This window comes from Tupaia chinensis, unplaced genomic scaffold (assembly GCF_000334495.1).
Source record: "Tupaia chinensis unplaced genomic scaffold, TupChi_1.0 Scaffold000226_1, whole genome shotgun sequence".
Lineage (NCBI taxonomy): Eukaryota > Metazoa > Chordata > Mammalia > Scandentia > Tupaiidae > Tupaia > Tupaia belangeri.
The window spans coordinates 7,010,389-7,026,350 of record NW_006159701.1 but is presented as its reverse complement, the minus strand read 5'-3'; the positions used below and the strand labels follow the sequence as shown (position 1 = coordinate 7,026,350).

The following is a 15,962-nucleotide window of genomic DNA, read 5'->3' as shown; positions in this document are numbered from 1 at the left end:
TTAGAGGAAAAAGCAACCATCTCCTGCTAGACCTCTTCTCAGCCCCAAGTTCTGCAGAGAAACCTACTTCTAATTCTTCTGGAATTTACTCCTACTACTTTTTAAAAATTTTTAAACTTTAACATTTTTATTGATTTATTTTTGCTAGAGGGCATGTGAGCTTCTCAGAGACAGAGAAATAGAGAGAGAGGGAGAGGAGGAAGCCCCTCCCCATGGGGCATTGTCATGCCACAATCCCTTCTCTTTCTTTTCTCCATCACGTTGAGTTTTGGAGCACACACACATGCACACCTGGTATGTTTCTCAAGCTACCAAGTAACGACTCAAACTCTGTGGTTGGCCACGTGTAATCTGGCTCCCTTACTCACAAGGCCACAAAGATATCCGGACTTCTACTTCCTTTTAACTAGCATGCTTGTGCCATTTCTCAGGGATTTTTTTTTCCTTTGGCTTTGGCTTTGCCTTTGGCTTTTTCACAGATCCTAGAGGGATCTGACTTGAAGGGGCAGAGTGGGGCAAGTACACGATGTGTTGAAAAAAAAAAAAAAAAAGACCAGGAAGCTGGAAAGAATACACTGGGAAACCAAGAGTCTGGGCAGAGCTGATATAATCTTGCACCTAGAAGTCTCTCTGTAGACCCCCAAATGGTCCTCCTTGGATGTCTCAATCGGACTTTATACTTCCATCAATAATCCCTTTGTGTATATTTTTAAATGTTTACGTTTGTCCTCTCGGTGACAGTTGTAAACCGTCCACACTTTCTTAACCTCCGGACCCCTGCTTCTTAGCAGAAAGCCTCACCTCCTACTTTATCTAGAAAATTTAGCCAAGAACTAGCATTTCTCTAATGTCAAGAATCTACATATGCTTCATCCTTTCCTTCTTTCCGCCACTCTGCAGATGAGCTGTTTCCCTTTTTTGTCAAAGGCCAGTATCTCAAACTATATGTGTCTTGATCCCATATCATTTCAACGTTTATATCAATCCCGATCCTCCCTTACCTCCTGCTTTCTACTAACCCCTCATCCTCACCAGTGTGCTCACGGACCTTCCTTCCTCACAATGACCGTTGCTTTCTGTGTCTTCTCTACCAACTATTCCATTTCTTATTGTTACTTCTCTACCAACACCCATGAGAAAGTAGTCTACACAAACTGTAGTGTAGACAGTTCTCACTTTTCACTCACTCATTCACATTGCTCTGTATGGTCAGTTCAAAGATCCATCCTCTGAAGGGGAGAGCTGGCCTCCAAGGAGTTCGTAGCTAGATTGTAGAGATGACAGGTGTAGCTGCAGCAAACATTAGTGCGAAGTCGTCAGTGAAGAACTAAGTGATACTGTCAAGACTCAGTTCAGGGGAGCAATTAGGCATGTATCCCCTCACACCCCACACAGTCTACATCAGAGAAGTTCTTGAGCCCCAGTTCAGTTGGACATAGAGTTTGGGTGAAGGGTGGATCAATCTCGGTGTGGAAACAACACAGGCAAAGACCCAGAGTTAAAACTGAGCATGGCTGTTTTCAATTGACACATAGTTATTTAGCAGTATATACATACAATGTAAAATAACCAAATCCTGGTAATGACCATATTCATCACCTCAAATGTTAACATTGCTTTGTATTGGGGACATTCAAAACCCTCTCTTTTTGCTATCTTGAAGTTAATGGGCATCAAATTACAGTGAGCTAGGAGGAATACATTCTAGAGTTCTGGACATCATTCTTTGAAAACAATTGAGTCAAAGGTGTTATTTGGACTGTGCCCTGTTGTGAGTGTCACGAAGGCTGTGTTTTTCTCCAGTGAGTTTACCTGTAGAGGCTTTCTCTGTTCACAAGTGGTTGGAACTCAGCATACAACAGAAAGCCAGAGTCCCAGGCAGCGAGTAGACATTTGCGCAGTCCGTTGCCCTACGCTGATGTTAGAATTCTAACCCTACAAAACTATACAAAGGGATCGGGAAGTCCCTTTGGCTGAAACCCTTCATTTTATAGCTGATCGAACCAAAACCCAGTTAGTAAAAATGACTTGGCTAAATTTACATGACAAATTTGTGTCAGAACCCAGTTTTCCTGCCCAGCAGTCTAGTTTGTGTGTGTGTGTGTGTGTGTGTGTTATTATACACAACATAAAAGGGCCTGAAGCATAAACGAAGACATGAATCGATTATTACAGAATAAATCATCAAGCAGGCCTTCTCATGACTCCTTCCAAGCCTTTCTCCCTCTTCTCTCCAACTTAACTACCACCCTAGTTTATAATACCTTAAGATAGTTGTGGCTCTTAAATTTTATGTGAATATAACCACTCTTCTGTTACTTAGCATTTTAATCAGCGTTGTATTTATAATATCCAGTCATATTACTGATTCAGTTACTCCTCTTCGTTGAACAGAGCATTGCATTGTATAACTATACCAAAATATATTGTTTCTTCTTTGGCTACTATGAATGATGCTACTATGAACATTTTTGTATAAGTCTCTCTGTGCCTTTGAGCATGCATTTCTGTATGTTCAAAGAGTTTAATTGCTTGGCTCTTTGGTATACATTTATTTAAAGTTAGTAGATAATGCAAATATGTCTTGAACATATTTAAATGTACACTCTTGTCTGAAGATATTAAAGTTCATATTGCTTTTTGGACCTGTTAACCCTGCAGTTGTCTGTGTTCTTTGGTATGTCAGCTATTCTGATGGGGTGGGAGGTAGCTCTCATTCTGGATTTAGCTTGCAGTTTCCCTCTGTTTTCATTGAGGCTGAGCATCTTTCAAAATGTTGCAGGTGTTTGTCAACCATTTAGCCATATCCTTGAGAAGCACCAATTCAAGTGTTTTGTTTTACATTTTTACTTTTTTTTTTTAATTGAGTTTTCTTATCTCTTGCTATTCTTTCAGAGGAGTTCTTTACATATTCTGGATATTGGCCCTTCATGGGTTCGAGGCATTGCAGAGATCTTCATCCACTCTGTGGCTTATCTTCAGAAGAACATTTTCATGTAGTCAAATCTAGCTATCTTTCCTTTCATGGTTGGTCCTTTTCATGGAAGCAATCTTCCCCTATCCTGAGGGCAGGAAGAAATTCTACTAAACTATCCTCTGTGTTTTGTTCTTCTTTCTTTCTTTCCTTTCTTCTCCCATTTCCTCTCTTCGACTTTCCTCTTTTCTCTCTCTTCTCCTTCCCTCTCATTCTTCTCTTTCTCCTTATGTTCTCTCTCCCTTGTATCTTTAATCCTATCTATCATTGATACTGACTTACAAATTCCTCCTTATCATTACTATTTCTGATTGTTTTGATGCTCATATTCCAGATTTGACCACTGGGAGTTCCTCAAATTGCCTTGTGTGTAAAGAATGTGACATGCCCTGTAATAACATTGAGTAATTCCTTAAGTTACAATTCTTCTCCATAGGGTATTTTATTGCCCAAGTATCCATTCGTATGATCCTTTTTCCAAAAATCACATATTCTGGCTCCCCAAGTCATCAACATATGTATTTGTTTACTAAATCCCGTAATATGTGTACGCTAGTTTCAGAATTGTCTCACTCATACTGTTCCAACAAACAAACTTAACTTTTGGATTTATTTGCAATTCTTCTTCCAACTGAATATACACAGTCAAATATGATGTTTCTTATTTTCCTAAATTTTTATTCCACTTCTAGAATTCTTTCTTTCTTTCTTTCTTTCTTTCTTTCTTTCTTTCTTTCTTTCTTTCTTTCTTTCTTTCTTTCTTTCTTTCTTTCTTTTGTTCTTCTTTCTTTCTTTCCTTTCTTCTCCCATTTCCTCTCTTCGACTTTCCTCTTTTCTCTCTCTTCTCCTTCCCTCTCATTCTTCTCTTTCTCCTTATGTTCTCTCTCCCTTGTATCTTTAATCCTATCTATCATTGATACTGACTTACAAATTCCTCCTTATCATTACTATTTCTGATTGTTTTGATGCTCATATTCCAGATTTGACCACTGGGAGTTCCTCAAATTGCCTTGTGTGTAAAGAATGTGACATGCCCTGTAATAACATTGAGTAATTCCTTAAGTTACAATTCTTCTCCATAGGGTATTTTATTGCCCAAGTATCCATTCGTATGATCCTTTTTCCAAAAATCACATATTCTGGCTCCCCAAGTCATCAACATATGTATTTGTTTACTAAATCCCGTAATATGTGTACGCTAGTTTCAGAATTGTCTCACTCATACTGTTCCAACAAACAAACTTAACTTTTGGATTTATTTGCAATTCTTCTTCCAACTGAATATACACAGTCAAATATGATGTTTCTTATTTTCCTAAATTTTTATTCCACTTCTAGAAGTTGCTTCTCAGGGTAGGGCCCTGTTCTGAAAAGGAATGTTGGCAGCTGGTTTTCGTTTCTTTGTTTTTTGTTGTTGTTGATGTTGTTGTTGTTGTTGTTATTGTTTCAGAATTAAAGAACATACTTGCAAACTCTGCCTCAGGTAAGGGGCAGATAACCAGAATATACAGGGAACTCAAACAGCTTACCTGAAAATAATAATAATAATAATAATAATAATAATAATAATAATAATAATAATAATAATAATAATAATAATAATAATAATAATAATAATAATAATAATAATAATAATAATAATAATAATAATAATAATAATAATAATAATAATAATAACAATAAATTCAGTTAAAAGATGGGCAAATGAACTGGTCAGACAACTCTCCAAGGAAGCCATACTAACAGCCAAAAAGCATATGAAAAGGTGTTCAACATTTCTTATCGTAAGGGAAATGCAAATCAAAACCACTATGAGATACCACCTAACCCCAGTCAAAATGGGTAAGATTAAAAAAGTCAATCATGATAAGTGCTGGCAAGGTTGCGGTGAAATGGGAATGCTCCAACACTGTTGGTGAAAATGTAAATCAGTACAGCTACTGTGGAGAACAATATGGAGATGCATCAAATATCTACAAATAGGCAGTTGGTTTTTAGGGTTCATTTGACCTCAACTCTTCTGGTCCCTCTCAGGGAACCCACTAGTCATTGGGACAAAACCTCTTTCAGAAAATTGGCTCATTGTGCCCCCCAGTGACTCCCTGTTGGCTCTGTGGGAAGGTTTAATTCTAAGATTTTTCAGATAAGCTATGTTATTCTCCCTTCCACCCAGATCTTGACACCAGGCAGGTATTACAGCTGAGGGTAACTTGTTCCCATGTCTTGCATTTTTGACTTAGTGGGAAAAACCGTGACACCTCATTTTGTTAATTTTGATATGTACTTACTCTAAGAAAGAGATTCATTGGGACCAGCAGGTGACATAGTGGTTAAGGCGCTGGACTCCTGCGTGACTGGCTGGAGTTCGAGCCCTGGGCCTGGAGGTTTGAAAATCATGCCAGGTAAAATCCCAAGAGTAGAATGGTGAAGAAGAGATTGTGGTATGGCCAACCAGGGCCCCTGTGTGTAATTTCTCACTTTCCCTCTCTCTGTCTCTCTCCAGTAAGTGTACACACCCTATGGCAAAAAACAGATAGATAGAGAGAGAGAGAGAGAGAGAGAGGGAGGGAGATTCATGGCCATTCACAACTATGTTCCCACAATTATTACCCCCCTCCCCAGAATATTTTCTCTATGCTTCTCTAAGTATTTCCGATATATCTCACTTACCATAAGCCCATGATAACAGTATAACAAGGTGTTTAACAGTGTGATCTTTGAAGTCACGCTGCACAAGTTTATATCCTTAGTGTACCACTTTCTAAGTGGGTGACCATGGACAAAAGCGTCCATTTCCTCAGATGAAAAATGATTATAATAACAATAAGTGTTTTGCAGGTAGTTTGGGAAGTGGAGAAGAGTGGCAGTTTCAAGGTTTCAAGGAAGAGATCATTCTTGGTACCTAAGCTTTTCCAGAGCAGAGAATAAAATATCACTCAAGTCATCTCTTGAAACAGACCCATTCCTGTGTATAGTTGTAGCAAAATAAAAATAAACATATGTACTTGTAAAAATTCTCATCAGTATTCAAAACAAAAAATACTAATTTTAATAATACGTCTTTCTAAATGTTCCATCACAGTCAAGAGGGATCCTATAAGCAATTGGCCACTCTAAACCTCATGATTCAGAAAAAGCTCTCAGCACATGTCAGCTCACGTAACAAATGCCTCAACTGAGCGATGAATGAACTGCTTAGAGGATGGAAGCCAGAGTGAAAATTGCTGTTTAAGGTTTTGTGGAAGATATCATTATGGGGACAGCTAAGTGGAGTCTTAAAGTATAGGTTGAAATCTACCAGGAGAAGAAACACAGAGAAGGAAGTAGACGTTGGAGCAAAGAAATCAGTGACCTTAAACGTATGTTTCCCGTCCTGACTGTTCCCTTTTCAGTCAAACATATTTTCTGGAGCCATATTCATCAAAGTGGCCTTGGGTTTGGACATGTACCTGGCGATCTTCATCCTCTTGGCTATCACTGCTATTTACACAGTCACTGGTGAGTCTGTTGCATATTTTGGTCAGTCATGCTGTCTTCTGCTGATCCCATTCCGAACTACAATTAACCTCAGGAGTAGCCTTGTCATTGGCAAGGTAATGATGCCATTTCATTCCCAAAATGGAGAGTCAGGCAGAGGACAAGAAACACAACTAGAGTAAATAAGACAGAATCCTCAGGCCAGCAAATGGCATGGAGGTTAAGGCAACTGTATCCCATATGGCTGATGGTGAGGTTCAAGTCCTAGACCTGGCAGTTTGGAAAACACTTGTGGGCATGTGCATGGGTGTCCAAAATCTCACAAGGAGAATGGAGAAGAAGGGATTGTGGCATGGCCATCTCCCCTGGGGGTGCTTTCTCACTTCCCCTCCCTCTCTCTCTCTCTCTGTCTCTGCTGAGTACACATGCTATATAGCAAAAAAAAAAAAAAAAAAAAGGAAAGAAAGAAAAAAACAGAATCCTCCATATTAGGTGTGAGCACGTCAAGTGAGGAAACAATGTAATGAGTGGGGTAGGAAACTAGCAGTTTGTTTCAGTTATGTGCGTGGGGCTCAGATTGGCATTCAGAACTCAGCATATCATACACACAGAAGTGTTGGCTGAAATAGCAGCAGATATAAGACTGGCAGATGCTAGGTGAGGCTCAAATGAACACAGGATGCCAGGGCATGGCTATGGGCTATGAATGGCACAGTCAGGAGAGGGAAACTGGAACAGAGGACTGGTCATGGGAAGAAAGCGTGCAGGCAGGCTGCCGTGAACCATGTATGTTCGCATACGTTCTCACACATACTAACTCATGAAAATTAAACTATACCAGCTGAGTTGGAAAAAAGAAAAAAATAAAGAAAAATAACAGGGCCACCAGATGGCATAATGGGTATGTCTCTGGACTCCCACATAGTCGACCATGGTTCAAGTTCTAGACCCAGTGGCTTAAAACTCATGCTCGGTGTGTGTGCAGGTGTGCATGTGTGCCCAAGATCCTGAGAGGAGAATGGAGGAGAAGGGATTGTGTCATGGCCACCGCTCCCCCGGGGGGTGATTTCTCGCTGTCTCTCAGGCGAGCACATGCACCCTATAGCAAAAATCTCTAAAAAAAAAAAAAAATAGAAAAAAATCCAAAAAAAAAAAAAAAAAAAAAAAAAAGAGAGAGAGAGAGAGAGAAAGGAAAAAAGAGAGAACAAAAGAAAAAGGGAAACAGAGAAAGAAAGAAGAAAGAGAAGGAAAAAATAACAACTTGAACAATCAGAGCAGTTCTGGAGTCATTTTTATACCTTGATCTGTTAACCTAAAATAAGTGATAGAAAGACCAACTCTCCAAACTAAAGAGTTTACATGGGAATAGCGAGGACTGCCATCTGAGATACAGACCACAGGTGCATCCAAAGGGGTTAGGACAAGGAGAATTGTTTTAAAAATTTTTGCCATAGGGTACATGCACTCGCCAGAGAGACAGAAGAGGAAAAGTGAGGCATCACCCACCCCCAGGAGGATGGCCACACTGCAGTCCCTTCTTCATTCTCTTCTCATGATTTTGAGCATGCACACACACATGCCTGGTGTGATTTTCAAGCCACCAGGGTCAAGACTCAAACCATGGTCAGCCAAGTGGGAGTCCAGTGCCTTAACCACCACACCACCTGCTGGCCCCAGTAAAGGGACAATTTTAAAGACAAAAAGGGGAAGTCTACAAAAGCCATTTTAACACAAAGACCGTTGTTTCAGGGGCTAATTACAAGCAGCTATGCTTGTTCACTGGGGATACTGCCTATTGCTAGGTGGGTCTTCCTAGATGCTGGAAAGTTCTGGTTGGAATGAGCCCTTGTAACAACTCTTGTGACAGGCATACACGCATGGAGGTACTTCCTCCATGGCCTCCCGGTTCCAAGTTGTGAAGGTCTGACATAAGTGACTGTAGTTTAGTTTGAACCACCTTCACAGAGCCCATGTTTGAGAATCAGTGAAGTATGAGAGCGTGGATCTCCTGTTTTCAGAATCAGTCTTGTTTCCCCACAACTCTCCTAAGGAAAATGTCTTATTGACTGAGAGTCTAGTGAGTCTAGACTTGAGAGAGACATTTTTCTTTTGTACAACAGTGCAGCAAAACATAAGTCAATGACTATATTTGGAATGCAATTAATAAAATAATGGTTTGCTAGATTTTGGGGGGAGCGTGTATCCTATATTAAATGGGGTGAATCAAGGGATTGTTAAAGAAAGCTTTCATGAGATTAAATGTTTGCCTTTTCCCTTACTTAATATTCAAAAATCTCAAAAAAAAAAAGAACAACACTCTTATTCATTAAAAAAAAAAAAACACAACTTTGAGAGCAAGACAAGGAATATAAGGAAATTGATGGAAGCATAAATAGTACAGAGATAATGATGCTAAGTCTCAGGTTCAAGCTTCTGATTCAAGCCCAGAACCACATTTTAAAATTTGCTGTGGGACATGTGTGCTCACTGGAGAGAGACCGAGACAGAAGAGAGAAAGTGAGAAAACACCCTCCGAGGGAGATGACCACACCACAATCCCTTCTCCTCTCTCTCTCAGGATTATGGACAAGCATGCACATGCACTCGTCGTATTGTTCAAGCCACCAGGCTGGATACTTGAATCACTCAGTGGGCCATCTGGGACCCAGCCACCTCGACCTCCACACTACCTGGCCAGCCCAAGCTGGGAGGGTTTATATAATTTTTGCTTAAGAATTTTTTATATGAATTTTGTGATTTCCAGGATTTGGGTAGATGTAAACCCAGAGGTGAAAGCAAATGGATGCGTATACATGAATAAAATGTCCCGGTCCTTTTCTTTCTCTCAACAGGAGGGTTGGCCTCTGTGATTTACACAGACACGTTGCAGACCGTCATCATGCTGATCGGCTCTTTTATTCTTATGGGGTTTGGTAAGTTGGGACAGCGCCCGGGGGCCTGAAATCAGTCCTTTCGTTCAGCGTGCCTGGTCATTATCACTGCCTACCAGCTCTGACTGGTCATCGATCTCACTCCCATCACTGAAATGTCAGCCTGACTTCTTTGCTGCTGTATTATCTCAGAATGTGGGAGAAGAACTTTACTTCTTTTAGAAAAGTATTGCTTAGGTAAGTTACTTTTTGTTTTTTGTGTTTTTTTTCTTTTTCTTCTGTTTTTGTTTTGTTTTATAGACTAGGTAAGTGAGGCAGTGGGAGTAGAGAAGGAACAAAGAAATCTGTAACAGGCTGTGATCAGTGAGTCGTAAACACCACCGCACTCAACCAGCCAAGTTATTTTGTTTAACGTTCATTGTTTTCTTTTGTTTTCAGAATAAACAAAATAAGTACCATGGGGCTGATCATTTTACAAAATAATGATGCATTGGATTCAAAGCATAGAATGTTCCCTTTACGAAGAATTTTTAGGAAACAAGGATCGAATATTAGGAAGAATTTAGACAACTGAATATCAACCCCATTATGACTGTTTGGGATGAAAATCCTTTAAAATACATTACTCCATCTATTGTTAAAATGCACAGACAAGGCTGGCCCTGTAGTCTGGTGGTTACAGGAGCCAGACACCAGATGGAGTCAACCACAGTTTTAATCACGGCACTTCACACCTTGAAAAAGTGCCAGGTGGGCACCAGCAGTTAGCGTAATGGCTATGTCACTGGACTCCCATATAGTTGACCGCGGTTCACGTCCCAGACCCGGTGACTTAAAACTCACGCCGGGCATGTGTGCGTGCGTGCCCAAGAGCCCAAGAGGAGAATGGAGGAGAAGGGATTGTGGCGTGGCCATCCCCCCTGGGGGGTGATTTCTCGCTTTCTGTCTCTCTGTCTTTCTCTGTCTATCTGGCGAGCACATGCACCCTACAGTGAAAACCTCTCCAAAAAAAAAAATGCCAGGTGCATGTACATGTGTGCCCAAAAGCCTGACAGGATAGAGAAATGAAGAAAAGATTTGAAAAAAAATAAAAAAGAAAGAAAGAAAGGATTTGCAGCATGACCATGCCCCATTGGAGGGCGTTTTCTCCCTCTCTGTTTCTCTCTGGTGAATACACAAACCCTCTGGCAATTAAAAAAATGTACAAAGGTTGGATTTTCCTTAATGACTCTCACAAATTAGTAGCATCAGTTAGGTCATTATCTTAACTCATGTCAACAAGCAAATTAATTAATCTAATTGTGCCACGTGCTCAATTTTCTTTTCTTTTATTATGGTATTTATTTGTCTTTGCGTGAGAAATTCATGCACACAATGAAAAGGCTACAAGGTAAAATAAATCTCCCTTCCCTGTCCTCTAACTACCATGCTCCAGCCACTTGAGCTGCACTGAATACAATAATACTGAATGTGCATGCACCTAATTACAGAGCTTGAAAATACAGATGAAGCAAACACGTAAAGAACTGTGAAGACAACAACTTCACGACGATAGCTGGTGATTTCAATGCAATCTGGCTGCCATTAACCACATGTGGCTTTCATAAAATTGAAAGTTTAGTTTCTTCTTTACCAAACCTTATTTGCAATGTCCAGTAGACACTAGTGGCCATCATATGGACAGTGCAGATGTAGAACATTTCCATCACTGCAGAAAGCTTCCATTGCACAGTGCTGCTGTGAAGACAACCGCTGGCACCAATTCCTCCTGCACTTTCTATGTAGTTATCTAGGACGTCTATGTTCCTCTTGTTACGTTCTTGTTTGTTTCCGACCTCATTGGTGCACACCCTGGCATCAGTCTCTCTAGTCCTTAGAATGAGGAGGCGAATTCCTTTATCCCTAAATTTCCACAGGTATTTTGTTACAGCTTGTATTTGTCTAATCAAGGCAATGTCCACATGTTGTCTGTATCCTCCAGTAGGCCGAGTTCCTGCCCTGCCCACTCATTTTGCACGTGACAATGTGTGGCATATAGTAGGCACAATGAAATAGTGAAGAAGTGCATTCATACCAGTTGACCAACTGTATTGTGCTCTGATGAATTCCGCACCGTCTAAGTGGTCCCAGATGCCTGGGTTCATCTTTCTAAGAGAAGCTATCATTTCTTTGGCACCTGACTAGTGTTCCCAGAACCTCAGTGAACCGCAGCTCAGCCTTCCTCCCTCACCATTTCCTCTCCTCACATCTGACTTGCTACCTCCAGTTTCTGTTTTTGTTTTTTATTGGCTAGTTCTGTTGGTTTGTTGCTAAGATTCCAGTTTCTTTATCTTTTTTATATTTTTGTGAGAACATAGGCAGAGTACAGTATTGTACCATAATACCAAACTGCAAGTAATGGCAGAACAGCGAGGCCCTGAGACAGCAAGAGAGGCCATGGCTTCCAGGTCCTTGCAGAGGAGTTGGGGCTTCCTGAGGGCTCATTCCATTAGACTCACTCAAGTCTGTTTCTACTCTGGGTGCTTGTAAGTTGTCAATATCAGGGTGTCAGTTAGCAGTGTCAATTTGTATCTTAACTAAGACACTAAATCAAAGTTTTAAAGAGTAGCATCATAAGAAAAGTTAGTTAATTTGTTTTAGGTACTTTGTGACGTCATCCGGTTGCATGGCTGATGCCAGTGGGGGTGCTACAAAAACATGGATGTGGGTCACTGAGGATTTGATCAGGCTAATAGGTGCTTTTGTACCTTCGTGACAAAAAAAGGTAGTCCTATACATCAGGTGTCTTAGATTTCAGTAAGATATTCATTTTATCTGATGCCTTTTCAGCATTTGCCGAAGTCGGAGGCTACGAGAGTTTTCAAGAGAAGTACATGAATGCCATCCCATCCATAGTCACAGGGGACAACCTGACGATCGATGCCAAGTGCTACACTCCTCAGGAGGACTCCTTCCACATTTTCCGAGATCCTATCACTGGGGATATTCCATGGCCAGGAGTGGTGTTTGGATTAAATCTTGTAGGTGTGTGGTACTGGTGCACAGATCAGGTAAGTGTGTGTGTGTGTGTGTGTGTGTGTGTGTGTTCATCTTTCTTGCATCCAGTTTCTGTTTTGTACACACACATCATTTAAAGAGCCAAACACTTCTTAGGTCAGCCATATGGCATGGTGGTTAAGGTAGCTGATTCCCGCCAACTATGCGGTTTGAGTCCCCGACCCAAGGGCTTGAAAAACACACCAGGCATGTATGCATGCATACCCGAAATCCCGGCAGAAGAATCAAGCAGAAAGGATTGCAGTGTGGCCATCCTGGAAGAAGGTGTTGCGTGTTGCCCACCCGGGGGGGGGGGGGAGTCTCTCTCTCTCCTCTCTCTCTCCTCTCTCTCTCTTTTTCCAGCAAGTCTGCACATCAAATAACAATCTTTTAAAAAAGAAAGAAAAGAAAAGCACACACTTTCTGTTTTGTTCACACACACCTATCATTTTAAAAGAGTCCAAGACTTCCCCAAGGCTTGTTATGAAAAAAAATAGTTGTCTGATACCCTTTTTCTCTTCCCTAAGAGACAAACACTTTCAGCTCTTTCAGTGAAGTGGGTATTTATTTCTAGTCTCTTAATTCCTATACTCCATGTCTGGTCTATGGATTTCCAGCAGGGACATCATCCTGAAACTCAGTAGACTTTACCTGACCTGTTCAGTCCAAATCCATCCAATAAACTTGTTCCAAAAATGATCCAATAAATGTTTGTATTCTTCCTTCTTCTTGTTCCATTTTTAGAATTTTTTTTTCTGTTGGCTTCCCATGGTGAGATAAGAGTTCAGCTTTCTTTTAACTTTCAATTCTCAATCCCATACAAGCATACCTCCTGTTCTGTTCTCATTATCCTCCAGTACCCATAATACTGTTTCTTATTGTAATATTAAATCCTAAAAAGAGACAATTCTCGGATTGTTTCTATTGGTTGTGTCCTACCATTTCCCGAGTATGCCATGTTTTCTGGGCAGGTCATCGTGCAGCGCTGCCTGTGTGGCAAGGACATGTCTCACGTGAAGGCCGCCTGTGTCCTGTGTGGGTACCTGAAGCTTCTGCCCCTGTTTCTCATGGTGATGCCGGGGATGATCAGCCGCATTCTGTACACAGGTTAGCCCTGACTCCTTAGGGCCGCTTTCTTTAGGCCTGAATTCTGAGAAGTGTTTTCTTTTATTTTATAATGTCTTATTCATATTAAATTGTTGTACATCTTTGTGGGGTGCAATGTAGTCTTTCAAAACATGCATGCAGTGTGTGATAAGCCAAGGACTTTACCGTATTCATCATCTTCAACAAAGAACATAGCGTTATGCTGGGGACTGTCCATTTTCATCATCCTAGGGGGTTTGGTTTGGTTTTGTCTGAGATATGTATAGATGATTGCAATGCCTGTGTTTGTGTTTTGATATTTTCTTACTCTGTTGTGTTATATCGTTCCGTAAGTTACTTGACTCTTCTACAGGCCTTTTTGTGTCTGTTAAGTGTTTTCTCCTGAGCCCTTCCCCCGCCCGTCTTCCCCATGCAGTCACTGGTATCTACAGTTGCCATCTCTACTTCTGTGTCTGACTCTTTCAGTTTCTGCCAGAGAGTGCCGACATGCAGTATATGCTGAGCGGAGACATACTGTGTTTGTCTTTCATGGTCCGGCCTATTTCACTTAGTATGAATACTTCCAGTTTCTTCTACTTTGTGTGGATGACAGGATCTCACTGTTCTTTGTGGCTGAGCAGTGTTTTTAAGATGTATTTAAACCTTGGGGGCCAGCAGGTGGCGTGGTGGTTAAGGGCTTTGGACTCCCACATGGCCGACTGTGGTTTGAGTCTTGGACCTGAAGGGCTTGCTCTCTTTCTCTCTCTTTCCTTCTCTCTCTCACACAAACACACTGGCCAAATTTAAAAATAAATAAGTAAATAAATTTATAGTCACAACTTTCATCTATTTTTTCAGATATCCGAAGGGCATTTGTCATTGCAGAATCTGAAATTAAATCTTTAAGGGAGATCTTTCTTCAGCAATTCTTTGATTATAGACTGTTGCTAATAAATGTGACTTGTTATAAAAAAAATTAAATAAATAAAAATTAAAAAATAAAATTAGATTAAATTAAAATTTAAAAATAAATAAATAAGTAAATAAATTTAAATAAAATAATTCTTAAAAAGAAAAATCTAAGATGTATTTAAACCTTGAAAAACTAGGAAAACCTCTCCAGCATGAAAATAAAAGCAGGATTTGAGGTGGAGGGAAGAGCTTGCACAGGGGTTCAGAGGCAGGAAAAGTCAGCACATTTGATACTATGTTCCCTTATCTTTTCTTTTAAAAAATGATTTTTTTCTTTCATTTATTTATGTTTACATTTAAAAGATTTTTTTTTTTAATTTTCCAGAGAGCATGGGGCAAAGTGAGGAAGAAGGGGAAAGCGCCCCCTAATGGGTACAGTCATGCCACAATCCTTTCTCCTCTGTTTCTCCATCCTTTTGGGATTGGGGCATGCACGAACATGCATGTGTGTGGGGAAACGTGTGCCTGGCATGTTTCCAAGCAGCAGGGGCCAGGATTGAAAGGCAAAGTCAGCCATGTCAGACCTGGCTTTCTGAACCACCGGCCACAGGCCAGACCCCTTTATCCCTTTTAGGTGACCTGCCTGTCCCCTCGTAGGCACTTGAGTCTGCGCGCCCTGTTTTTGTGAGTGGCTTGGATTTAAGGGAGTCTATGGAATATGGCCATTTGAGTCTGGACACGGCGGCTTGAATGCAAGCATACATGCCCAAAATCCTGACAGGAGAATGAGGAAGGGATTGTGGCATGACCATGGCCCTGGGGGATGATTTCTCACTTTCCCTCTCTCTGTCTTTCTCTGCCTCTCTCAGGCCAGTGCACATGACCGATAGAAAAAACATACATACATAATACATACATAAATGACAGAAGGCACTTGGGAAGGAGGTAGATCTGAAAACCTATGGTTGGGTAGCTGTGGTTATTGAGTATGGTGACATCACTGACTGAGGTCTTAAGATACATTTCTTACTCCTCAGATACCTGGAGAACCGAATCAACTTTCACTGCTTTAGAATGAGATTGTTTGGAGTATGTTCCTTTCTGAGTCACTTGAGAGTAACTGCTAGTGTTGAAAATCTTCCTTCAAAACTTTCTTTCTTTGTTATGGAAAGCGCAGGAAAGACGACTGAACCTTTGCTTAGTCCTGACTAGCCAAGGACTTGTTTTTATGGGGGCCTGCCCTCAGATAACACTGACTCTACTTCATGTTTACTCAACTGGCCACCTGTTTATTTCACTGAGCTCTTTAAAGATGAACCTCAGTAGCTGCCACCACCTCTTTTATTTTTAAGTTTATCTTTGGCTTCATGAGCAGGAAAGACAGAGAGACAGCACCCCAACAGGTCCGAACATTGCCACCACCTCTAGCCTCAGCCCGCCCTGAATCATGGGCACACGTGTGCCTGGTGTAATCGAGGAAGTCTCTGGATGTGAACCTAGAACCTCCTCATATGGATTAGCCTCACAGAGCATTGCTTTTTACCTCTGCACCACATCGGGCCTCCTGACATCCCTTCTTATTACAG

At 40.9% G+C, this 15,962-nt stretch overlaps 1 protein-coding gene across 2 annotated transcripts in view; it reads left to right on the top strand.

Moving 5' to 3' along the window:
* The window catches only part of SLC5A4 (solute carrier family 5 member 4), a 51,587-nt gene that overhangs the window by 10,862 nt on the left and 24,763 nt on the right, over positions 1-15,962 (top strand). For both annotated transcript variants that reach the window (XM_006147965.3, XM_006147964.3), the window contains exons 6-9: positions 6,367-6,472; positions 9,304-9,384; positions 12,172-12,392; positions 13,350-13,485. In XM_006147965.3, the coding sequence (XP_006148027.2) occupies positions 6,367-6,472; positions 9,304-9,384; positions 12,172-12,392; positions 13,350-13,485 (544 nt within the window). The remainder of the gene's footprint in view (positions 1-6,366; positions 6,473-9,303; positions 9,385-12,171; positions 12,393-13,349; positions 13,486-15,962) is intronic.